The sequence below is a fragment of the Trichosurus vulpecula genome, chromosome 2, assembly GCF_011100635.1.
Source record: "Trichosurus vulpecula isolate mTriVul1 chromosome 2, mTriVul1.pri, whole genome shotgun sequence".
Lineage (NCBI taxonomy): Eukaryota > Metazoa > Chordata > Mammalia > Diprotodontia > Phalangeridae > Trichosurus > Trichosurus vulpecula.
The window spans coordinates 376,036,536-376,048,986 of record NC_050574.1 but is presented as its reverse complement, the minus strand read 5'-3'; the positions used below and the strand labels follow the sequence as shown (position 1 = coordinate 376,048,986).

The following is a 12,451-nucleotide window of genomic DNA, read 5'->3' as shown; positions in this document are numbered from 1 at the left end:
TCCCTTTTGCCTTTAGGATCAGAATCCTCTGTTTAGTAATTCAGAACCTTTCATAAGCTCCTCATGCCTTTCCAATTTTCTTATACCTTGCTCCTCACAACATAGTCTGATCCAGTGACACTGGCCTCCTTGTCCTTCCATGACATTTTCTGGACATTTTCTCTCTATCCCTCATGCCTGGAATGCTCTTCCTCCTTACCCCCACCCACCAGCTTCCCTGGCTTATTTTTAAGTTCCACCTAAAATCCCATCTTGTACAGGAAGCCTTTCTCAACCTCTCTTAATTCTCGTGCCATCCTTCTGTTAATTATTTCCTATTCATTGTGTAGATAACTTGTTTGTTTATATCTATTTCTTGTTCCATACTTTAGATTATGAGCTCCCTGAGGTCAGGAACTGTCTTTTACCTCTTTGTATGTCCAGTGCTTAGCACAGTCCCTGACACATGGTACGTATTTGATAGATTTTTATTGACTGACAAACTTTACCACCACTATGTGAATACTCGTTCTTGAAAGTTAGACTCCTCTGCTCTCCATTTCTCTACATTACGTAGTAAAATCTGTTGTGCTACCCATTAAATTATGCCATAGTTATCATAATATAACTTGATACTTGCAGTTCATTGTCATAGAGAAAAAAACCATAGAGTAGACCCCCCCAAAATGAGGTTAAAATAATTAGGAATTGGTGTTTGATTTTAGATGTGACAGACTTGATATTTTCTCCTCAGGACTACATAAATGGAGGAATATTAGTGACATCAACCAGTCATTAATTCAGGCCAGTTAGTTTTCCCTGCTCAGTTTCATAGTCTTCACCTCTCGTAATATAATCTTTTTTTTTTTAAACAAAATCTTTAACTTCATCAGTGTAGGGTAGTCCTGGTAAGGAACTACGCTCTCTGCAGCTCACCTTCAAGAGTTGGCTGGGATACTGAGGTAAAATGACAGCTTCACAGGCCTGCATTGGTCAGAGGCAGGGCTGGAACCAGGCCTTCCTGACTTTGAGGCTGGTTTTTTGTCCACTGTTATATTACCTCTCTGTAATATAAATAGAATAATAGTAAATTATCGAATACCATAAGAGAAAGATGGTTTTTTATTTAAGGACAACAGAAAATGTGATCCTGTGAGTAGTCAAGTAAACTTCACATTTGGTACTGTTTCCAGTAATTAGAGAAAAAGAGAAAAAACACAACTTTCTCATTCTTACCACTGAAAAAAGCTAGAGAAAGGGATAGACTCCAAATTCATACTAATATTTGAATAGCAAAGTGATTAAAACTCGTAAGAATCTTGCTCAGGAAAGTTCCCTTTTTTAATTGAGAGAAAGATAGTGTTATTCCTGGCCGAAACTGAGGTCAGAGTTGTTTGTTTTTATGATGCTCTTTGATTGATAGTTGGAATGAAAGTCACAAGAAACTGAGAGATACAAGGCTGGCTTTTGATGACACTTTCTCTTTGGGGAGGTGAGATGTTTTTTAAGTGTCTTTAACAGTTATTGCTGCTATGCCATTTATTTAATATTAAATGCATAGTAGATGGATTATTCTCACAGAGAAAACATCACATTTGGAGTTGGGAGGACCTGGATTCAAATCCTGGATATAACACATGCTACCTGTGTGATGATGGGCAAGTAGCTTAATCTTTCTGGGCCACAGTTTCCTTATCTATAAAACAGAAGGTTGGATTAGATGACCTCTAAGGCATCTTACAGTTATAATATGTGACCCTCTAGAAACAAATTGCATATATGCGTCTTGAAACTCTATGACTGATCCCAATTAAGTCAATTTGGATTGTCTTTGCTATTTAATTAAATATATTCTCTTTCCTCGTGAAGCCCACTTATGTATATATTGAAGCTGTAGATGAAAAATATTTATACCTAGGTCACTAATATTGTTTCCTGACATCTTAAAGATGTTATAAACATTTTTCCTTTCCCAAACTTTCTTTTTTATTAAAATTTTTTTCAATCAACAAGTCTTTTTTTCACCCTTTTCCTCCTCCTTTAAAAGAAAAACCAAATCTTTGTAAAAAATATAACTAATAAAACAAAACTTTAGTTTCTATACTGGCCACCTCCCTGAAATATATGTCTCAGTCTTCACCTGAGTCCAGCACCTCTTTGCCTCTGGAAGGATACCATATTTAGTCATGCATCCCTCTGAAATAATTTATTTGAAAAAATTAACTATCGATAAATATAAATAATTAGATATACAAACATAGTTTTATATATGATTTTATTCATTAATATATACAACAGATGTTTTTAAACTAAGACCAAACAAATTTAATGGGTAACACAAAGAGAAATCAATTTCAATCTTAGATGTCTTCTTACCTGCCTATCTATAGGTTCTATTACCTTTCATTCTTTTTTTTTTTTTTTACAAGGGGGAAGACAGAGCAATTGCCCAAGGTCACACAGCTAGTAAATGTGTCAAGCGTCTGAGGCTGGATTTGAACTCAGGCCCTCCTGACTCCAGGGCCGGTGCTCTACTCACTGTGCCACCTAGCTGCCCCTTTCTTTTCTTTTTTATGTAGTTGTAATCTTTGTATCCACTCTTCCTGTTCAGCTAAACTTCAGATTGTTTCCAATTTTCTTGTTATTTCAAGTAGAGCAGCTATGAGTATTTTTATACAGATTGCCCCTTTTCCTTTTTAAATTTTAGCAGTGGAATTGTTGGGTTAAAGGGTGTGATCAGTTTTTTGACTCTCATTAGATATCTTTCTGACATCTTTCACATATAAAATTATTTAAATATTTCTTTGCATATGGTTTTTGAATACTCTCTGTATTCTCTGAATGTAGTAGGGACCTCAGTGGCCATCTTGTCCAATACATGCGCAAAAGGAATTCCTACTGTAATGTATTCAACAGTGATTGTCAGCCTCTGCTTATAGACCTCCACGCTGGAACCTACCACCTCTCAAGGCAGGCCATTCCACCTTTGACATCTAATTGTCAGTAAGTTTTTCATAACATCCATCTGAAATTCTTTGCATCTTTCACTTATTGTTCTTGATTTGGCCTTCTGAGACCAAACATAACAAGTCCGTTCTCTCCTTCATGTGTTAGTCTAAACTTGAAGACAGCTAAACATACCCACTTCCTTCAACTCATCTCAAGTCAGTTAAGTGCCTTCTGTGTTCTGGACACTGTACTAAGCATTGAGGAGACAAAGAGAGTCCCTCCTCTCAAGGAGCACACGGTCTAATGAGAGAGACAGTGTGCCAATAGCTGTAAAAATAAGATATAAATGGGTTAAATAATCTCAGAGGAAAGGCACTAAGATTATGGAGGAACAGGAAAGACCCTTTTATGTCATGGGCTCAAACCTCTTCACCATCCTGGTTGCCCTGCTCTGGACAAATTCTCAAGCTTATCAATATCCTTCTTAAACTCTGGTGCTCAAATGAACACAGTACTCCATATTGAAGTCTGTCAAGGGCACAGTACAGTGAGACTGTCGCCTCTCTATTCCTGGAAGCTGTGTCCCCCTGTCGTCCCCCTGTGTCCAGGATTGTATTAACTTTTTTGCCTGCCCCATCAAACTGCTGATTTATCATACACTTAAACCCTCAGATCTTTTTTCAGAATAGCTGCTGTCTCTACTCATCCCTCATCTTTGTTCCTGTGAAGTTGATTTTTTTTATACCCAAGTGCAAGACTTTACATTTATCTCTATTTTATTTCATCTTGTTAGAGTCATCTCAGTGTTGTAGGTTGTCAGAATCCTTTTGGATCCTGATTCTGTCTTCCATTATGTTAGCCATTCCTCTCAGCTTTGTGTCATCTATGGATTTAGAGAGCAAACTACAGTTATGCCTTTATCCAAGTCACTGATAACAATGTTAAACCACTTGCTTTTAAAATTATGCTCTCCCTTATCTTTTTTCCATTTTATGCAGAAATAATTCACACATCCTATCCCCTGTTCCCCCAAGTTTTATTCCAAAACCTCACTGAGATATAGAGGTTGTCCCGTGCCGAGAGGACACAAGCTCCGGAACTTCATAAACTCAGAATTGGAAGAGACCTTAGAGTTCCTGCCAGGGGTGGGGAACCTGCAGCCCGGAGGCCACAGGTGGACCTCTAGGTCCTCAAGTGTGACCCTTCAACTGAATCCAAACTTCACAGAACAGGAAAGTCACATAATCCTGTTCTTCCTTGGTTTTCTTATCTGTCAAGTGGTTGGTAATAGTAGCACCTACCTCCTAAGGCTGTTGTGAGGGTAAAATAAAGTAATATTTATAAAATGCTTTTCCATCCTTAAAGTTGGTGTATAAATGCTAGCTGGCATCATCATCATCATCATCATCATCATCATCATCATCATCATCATCATCATCATCATCATCATCATTATCACAAAATACTTGAGTCCAGGGGTGATGTATTTCCCTTTGTTTTTTGGTAGTTTCCTGCAAGTGTCTGGGAAGAGCTTTATAAGAGCTTTATAAACTCCTCAAGTATGACTTACTCCAGGGAAACATAATTGTGAAACATGTTCTTCTTGGTTCTCCTTGCTAAGCAAGTGTGCTTGAGCTCTCTGTACCACTATCTCATTCCCTTTCTTTCCCCCTAATTACAAGTGCTATCCCACTCCCCCACTCTGAGCAAAACCTATTATGTGGACAGATATAAGTTATGATAGGCTGATTCACAATAAGGCATATGTATCTGATAAGACTTAATGTGTTATCTTCCCAGAGGGATTTGTATTTTAACAGGGTAATGGAGTCATAAGATGAAGAAATGGTCTGATTGTGAAGTATCTGTTATCTGCCAGGGGGCACTATATTTGGGACGGCAAAAATGCCCTTTTTTAGTACCCCCAAAATAATGCCATGCCTGTGTATTAGGGCAGCCCTTTGGGTAGTTCTATATGCTGGTTAAGTATATACAAATATTACTTTGTAATTAATTTTTATTTGAGGGAGAGTATAGTGTTGTTTATGGCAATATGACTTACTATCTTCCAGGCTTAGGTAAGTTATTTAATCTTGATTTCCAGCTTAGGGAGTAAGAAACTTTCTGGCTTTTAGTATACTTGCTGACTTATGTAGAGAGATGATTTTCTTAGTCCTCAGAAATTCAGAATCTTCATTGTGGCAGTGTTACAAAAAGCCTTTCAAGCATTTTTCTAGCCTGGAAGAAGATCGTCTGTCGTTTTAGTAAGGCTTTTTGAGTTTTTTTTTTTAATTGAGCCATCATTGAAGTAACATAAAGTTAATTATCTCAGGCTCTAAATTTTGGCATTATTCATCATTAGATGAATATTTGTTAATTGTTTTGTTTTGTCTAATGTCTTGTAGCATACAAAAGCATCCTAATTCTCTATTCTTTTCTTTAGGTGCACTTGGAAATGTCTCCCACCACTTTAATACAAACTCAAGATTCCTTTGATTTGTTGAAATCAAGCAATTTCAAGAGACATGAAGTCCTTAAGGAGATCTTGACTGTCCTTGGCTTAAGTTGTGAATTGAAGAAAATCCCTCCCCTGACTCCTCTTTACTTGTTCACAACTGAGGAGGTGAGTGCATTTAGAAAACCTCATCTTGTGATAAGTGAACTTAATCTAGTAAATTCTAAGGGAAGTTGACCCTTTTTTTTCTCTTTATCAGCTTTAAATGTTTTTTTTTTGCTTTATCAGCTTTAAATGGCATACACACACACACATATATGTACATATGTGTATTTGTGTGTATATATTTAATTGTTCCATTCTATATGAAACATTTCACCTGGATTTCATCTTTAAAGTGATATTTTATACATGTAACACAAATACGTACAAGCACCATAACATCTACGTATATACACATGCACACAGAACACACATGTATACGTATGCATGTGTATATATGTTTGTGTGTATATACACACATACATATGTACGTACATACATACATCTTAAGAGACGTGTATGTGTGCATGTGTATATATGTTTATGTGTATATACACAACATACGTACATACATGCATGCATACATACATACATACATTTTATGAGAAGAAGGGATTTTATTTCATCTCTGAATGTAGTTTCTTTTACTTGATTTGTGGAAAATCTAATGTGTCAAAAATGTGATTCTTGAGATTTTAGGGAAACTCTTGGGGCACACCTCTTTTGACTACACACATGTTAACTCGGGAAAACAATTTATTACTTTTGTAATTTTAACTTTATTTTGGTTCTGTCTCTAAATCTCTGCAAGAAACCAGAGCATTTGATAATTTCATTCTTCTGAAGTCTGCCACCTAGTGGCACATGAAACTGAGATGTTCAGTTCTCATTCCACACAGGATGATTGAAGGAAATTCCGAGACAGTTGAGCATTTTACCAGGAATCTGTCTGTTCTTCCTCTCTCTCTACTCTCCTCCTTTCCACTCAGCTTTTTCTCATGTTTTTTTTTTTGCAAGATACAGAGAGAAATTTTTTGTTTCTTTGAATGTCATTGAATGCCAAAAGCTTTGGTTGAGTCTGTGATACTTTGGTAACGATAAACTTAGGACTTAGGTTTTGTTTGGCTAGAGAACTCTTCTAACCCATATTCAGTGATGCCTTGATTGTGTCCACTGTACTCCCTTGCCTTGGTAAACTAATGTATCTAGTTATTTTAAGAGAGGATTTGATAATGTGGATAATGCTTAGTAAGTGTTTGTGGATTTGTAGTTGTTTGATATGGGCAGCTAAGTGGTACAGTGAATAAGAATACTGGACCTGGAGTCAGGAGGACCTGAGTTCAAATGTGGCCTTAAGACAATAGTTGTGTGACCCTTGGCAAGTCACTTAACTCTGTTTGCCTCAGTTTTCCCATCTGTAAAATGAGCTGGAGAATAAGGTCACAAAGCATGGGACACGACTGAAATGACTGAATGACAAGTTGTTTGATATGAATACCTTGTCCATTTTATCCGTGAAAAGAGTGGTCTTAGAGTTAAGAAGATTTGAGTTAAAGTCCTGCTGCTGACAGATAACTTAGCTTCTTATTGCCCCAGACAACTCTGCACATCCATGCTGTTACCAAGGTTCATTATTTTCTGCCTTCACAGCATTTCTTCTATGCTTCTTTTTCCTTGTTACCTTATGCCTGAACTGTTGCAGTAGCCTTTTGGTTATTCTTCCTGCCTCAAGTCTCTCCCCTCTTCACCTCATCCTCCACTTCGCTGCCAAAGCGATCTGCCTAAAGTGAAGGTTTGACTAATGTCATCCCTTTGCTCAGTAAACTCCAGTGGCTGCCTGTTACCTCTAGGATCAAATATAAACATTCTCCATTTGGTGTTTAAAGCCCCTTGCAGTGTGGTCTCTTGCTATCTTTCTAGTCATCTTTCACTTGATTCTTTTTCATACATCTTATGCTTCAGCAACACCTGTGTTCTTGCTCCCTACACAACACTGCTTTGTGTCTTTTCTTTGGCTGTTGTTCTTCCATGCCTGAAGTACTCTCCCTCCTCACATTTGGCTTCCTTCGAGACTCAGATCAAATCTCACTTTCTCAGGAGGCCTTTCAATCTCTCTCACTCCTGGTATCTTCCCTCAGATTATTTTTCATCTACTTCATTATATATGTTCTATATGTATGTAGCTATTTGCATATTGTCTCCTTAGAATGTGAGCTCCTTGAGGGCAGGGACTGTATTTTTGCCTTTATTGTTATCCTCAGTACTTTACACAATTCCTGATATATAATAACTGCTTACTAAATACTTGTTGACTGACCAAATGAATGACAGCTCTTAAGACTAAGGTGCACAAGAATCGCTGATCTATATTGATAGAAGAAGTTTCCACACTTGGAGTTCTCCACAGCAATGCAGTCATAGGTCTGGACAAAAATGATTTTTTTGAGTTTCTTGTCCCATGTGAAATTAAGTCCCATTTTTACGTGCTCAGTAAAGTTATTTCTTACAACAACTTTATGAGAAAAATAGTGCAAGTATTACCATTCTTCCTTCTTACAGATTAGAAAACAGACTCAAAGGCTCTTGCTTAAAATAGGCAGCACATTGGTAAAATAATTAGGGCTCATGTTTTTGGCTGTTTTTTCCTGCTAAGTTACAGTTCTCTTTGAAATGACAGTGGCCTTTAAAATGAGTCGTTGATGATTGCACATGTATAACCTTTGCTTGCCATCTCAAGGAGGGGAGAGAGGGAGGGAATGAGAGATGTAATTTGGAACTCAAAACTTTAAAAACTTATAAATTATTTTAATATGTAATTGGGGGGAAAATGAAATATTAAAAAAATGTAGTGTTAAAAAAAAAGGGCCCCAGAAAAAAAAAAGCAAAACAGTGAGTCATTGTCATTTGTACTTTGTCAGCTTGGCAACTTAACACATTTCATTGGAGATAGTATCTTGGTACAGTGGAAAAAAACACTGACTACAGAGTCAGAGAGGTAGGTTCAAATTCTGCCACTGATGCTTCTTAATTGTGTGACCTTGGGCAAGTCACTTAATCTCTCTTGGCCTCAGTTTCCTCATCTGAAAAATGAGGACATTGAACTAGATGACCTCTCAAGTCTAAAGCAGGAGAGCTTTCCATTAAGAATCAGGCTTAACATGAAGCTAATACTGGTAATTGGACTGGGGGAATATATTTATTCCTTTGTTCATTTTACCTCATTTGAGCAGTCTAAGAGAACTATATTCTAACTTGCCCACTTGGAGAGTGGGAAATCCATCAAAAACCAAGGGTATTAGGTTAACAAGGTACTGGCATTTTTGAAAAATCTATTTATTTATTTATTTAATTTTAGTTTTCAGCATTCACTTTTTTAAGATTTTGAGTTCTACATTATCCCTCCTCCTTCCCCACCTCCCCTCCCCAAGGTGGCATGCAATCTAATGTAGGCTCTACATGTACAATCATATTAAACATATTTCCACATTAGTCACATTGCAAAAGAAGAATCAGAACAGAGGGGAAGAACTATGAGAAAGAAAAAAAAAGAAAATAGTGTGCTTTGATCTACATTCAGACTCCATAGTTCTTTCTCTAGATGTGGATAACATTTTCCATCATGAGTCTTTTGGAATTTTCTAGATTGCTGAGAAGAGCTAAATCTATCAAAGGTGGTCATCTCACAATGTTGCTGTTACTGTGTACAATTTTCTTCTGGTTCTAACTCACTTCACTCAACGTCAGTTCATGCAAGTTTTTCCAGGTTTTTCTGAAATCTGTCTGCTTACCATTTCTTATGGAACAATAGTATTCAATTACATTCATATACCACAGCTTGTTCAGCCATTCCCCAATTGATGGACATCCCCTCAATTTCCAATTCTTTGCCACCACAAAAAAGGCTGCTATTAGTATTTTTGTATATGTGGGTCCCTTTCCCTTTCTTATGATCTCTTTGGGATACAGATCCAGAAGTGGTATCGCTGGATCAAAGGGTATGCACCGTTTCATAGCCCTTTGGGCATAGTTCAGTATTAGTATTTTTAAAAAAATCTCAAGTTTGAATTTTTTTTCCTTCTAATGGTATAGTAATAGATCTGGCTTGTTTTGGTTTATTATTTTTAAGAAAAATTCTTCAACTGAGAGTAATTGACTTTTATAAACCAGTATATAAATATTTTAAATTTGTTTTTAGGCATGCATGTTGTGATTTTGTTTTTCACTTGGATCTGAGGAGCTTAAAACTCCTTCAGCTTTTCCTGGTGTTTATAATGGAGGAAATATCGACCGAGTCCTGTACCTTACATCCACTTTCTGCAGAAGGCCTTCCCTGGGCCTCTCCCCTGCTAGCTATCTAAGGTTGCCTTCCATTACATTGTATTCATCTCCTATCCACATTGTTATTCACATGGTTTCCCAGCTCCCAGAATTTTCCTAAACTCTTTGAGATCAGGGACCATATTTTTGCTTTTCTTTGTATCTTTAGTGTTTTTAGTACTATTCCTGGCACAGGTACTATAATGTTTGTTGAATGACTGGCAGATCAAATAACATTATGTCCTTTTCACTAAGCCCCTTAGGCAAGGTGCAGAGTCAAATTAAAGTAATAGTTATCTTTTTTTTCCTGTATAGAGAATTCCTGGTATATATTTCTTCCATTGGTTAAGATTTATAATTTTAGAAAATTGCTGGGAGCATCACGGTGTAAGGGTCTCGCCTAAAGTCACATAGGTTATCATATATCAGAAGCTGGACATGAACCCAGGTTTTCTTGACTCCAAGTCTAGCTCTTCCTCCACTACCTCCTGACAACTGTCTATTTTTCATATAGTTTTCTTCTTATACTTCATCAGGTAGTTTCCTTTCTACCTTTCATTGTGGTATTAAGGGCTGGAATGGGGCAGGAAAAGAAGTCTGAATTCTTCTCTTACTCCCTTGCTGAAATTCCTAGGAGTCTGCAATCTATGAAATGTTGTTTGTTGTTTGTTTGTCCTTCATTCTAGAAGAGGACCATGACATCAGGAAGGTCATGCCATGACTTCCGAGTGAATTGGATTTAAGTGAGGGAGGGCTTTGCAAAGTCACCAGCCTCACTTTCTCCTCCGGAGCCATCTGGATCTAGTGGCAAGATATAGATCAGGATGACTGGAGGTAGCCCCAGATACAGTGGGAGACCTTGGCCTTTTTAAGTCAAGGTCTTTCTGAGTTTTCACTTTGACTGAGGCAACGCCTATTCAGTGATTAAGGCTAGGTAAGAAATGAGCCAAGGAATGGCCTCTTTTACCTAATTAAAAAAAATCAATCTGGAAGGGGAAGACCCTCAGTTTCTGGCCAAAACAGAAACAATTATGGTCTTTAAGAAAGAAATCTAGCCTGCAAACCCCAAGTTATCTTGCTGGGTTTCAGCCATCAAAATTTACATTTCTTTGGGCAGAGCACCTGCAGCTAAGGGTGTGATACACTATTTGGACAGAAGGAGAAGGAGAGGAGGCAATGGAGAGAAAGGAAGGAAAGAAGGAAGGAAGAAAGAAGCTGCTGCCCATCTGTGACTAGCCAGTTGGGTCCCCAGTGGGGTAGCTCAGACTACTCTCAGGTGGTTGTTTGTCCTTTGTTCTCGAGGAAGACCATAACATCAGGAAGGTGATGCCATGACTTTCAAGTGAATTCTCTTTAAGTGAGGAAAGGCTGTGCAAAATCACCAGCCTCACTTTCTCCTCTGGAGCCATCTGGGTCCAGTGGCAAGATATAGATTAGGATAACTGGATGTGGCCTTCACGAGATGTTCAGAGAGAAGGATGTGGGACTGTACCAATTGCCTGCTCCTCCCAGACTTTAACATTTGGACTAGAAGATTCCTTTATTGTGTTCATCTTTAACATTTCAATTGTACAGACAAAGCTTGCCAAGATTATGAAGTAGGTATGTGGCAAAACTGGAGACTGGGACTCTTCTAGTGACATGCCTAGACTGATCTTTGTGACCTGGGATGTTGTTGGTCATTTAAAAGCTATTTCTCTATCTCACCATACTTTGCATTTTACTATTGCTGACATGTACTAGAGAAACTTTGGCAAGGGTATACTTTAAAGGTAGAGGGAAAGCATGTTGTTTTTTAATCATATGAGACAGTGTGTGTGTCTCAAAGGACTTCATAACCCTAAGAGGCTGTTTTACAAGAGGCTAATTATAAATGAGAACTTTTTGGTTTGGTAAGTCAGTTTAGTCCTTCTACCTGCATGCTTCTACTTAGGGAGTCATTTTACTGTTGTTTCAGGCGCAGCATGTTTAATCACCAACTCCTGGCTTAATCTTTGTCCATAGATTATTCTCTTCCGATAAAGTTTTGGTAATATTGGTCTTGCAGTATATATTTAATAGTAGAATAGATTATAGAATGTAGAGGCATGGTATGTGTGGTAACCCATATCTTGCCTCATTAGTTCTTGGAATTCTCTCAAGGGATATATTTTCCTGTTAAGCAGGCAACCCCATTATTTGACAACTGTGGGAACAGAATATATGATTCAACTTTTTAGAGTCCACAAAAAAGTTTCTTCTTATAAACAATAAATTGCATCAAATGACTGTTGGGTGGATCAAATGAAAACTTAATAATTAAGGCACTTTGTAAACTATAAAGTACCACATAAATATCAGCTTTTCACACCGATATTCACATTGTACCAACAGAAGGATTTTTTTTACACACTTCTAAACTGTTTGGGCTTGCCTTGAAGTATGGGCAAAGTTTTCTGATTATGGTTGTGAACTTTTTTTTCCACTTTCAGTGTCTTATAATTTTTGCATCTCCTTCATCTTAGTCTGTTAGGAAAAGAAAAAGTCTTTATTATTACTGATGATAATTTTAGTGTAACAGGAAGGTGCTATCTTAGTCGTTAGAAACTTAGTAGAATTTTAAAGGCTTGAGTTAATGGAAACTAGAAAAAATAGTTGACTTTGGTTATATGACAGTTGTATAACTGATTATTAATTCTACTTTTCTTTTCTAATTCTTTGTAATAAACA

The 12,451-nt window shown here is 37.3% G+C and overlaps 1 protein-coding gene across 2 annotated transcripts in view; it reads left to right on the top strand.

Annotated features, from left to right (window-relative positions):
* The window catches only part of HLCS (holocarboxylase synthetase), a 242,428-nt gene that overhangs the window by 41,927 nt on the left and 188,050 nt on the right, over nucleotides 1-12,451 (top strand). For both annotated transcript variants that reach the window (XM_036744985.1, XM_036744984.1), the window contains exon 5: nucleotides 5,372-5,551. In XM_036744985.1, the coding sequence (XP_036600880.1) occupies nucleotides 5,372-5,551 (180 nt within the window). The remainder of the gene's footprint in view (nucleotides 1-5,371; nucleotides 5,552-12,451) is intronic.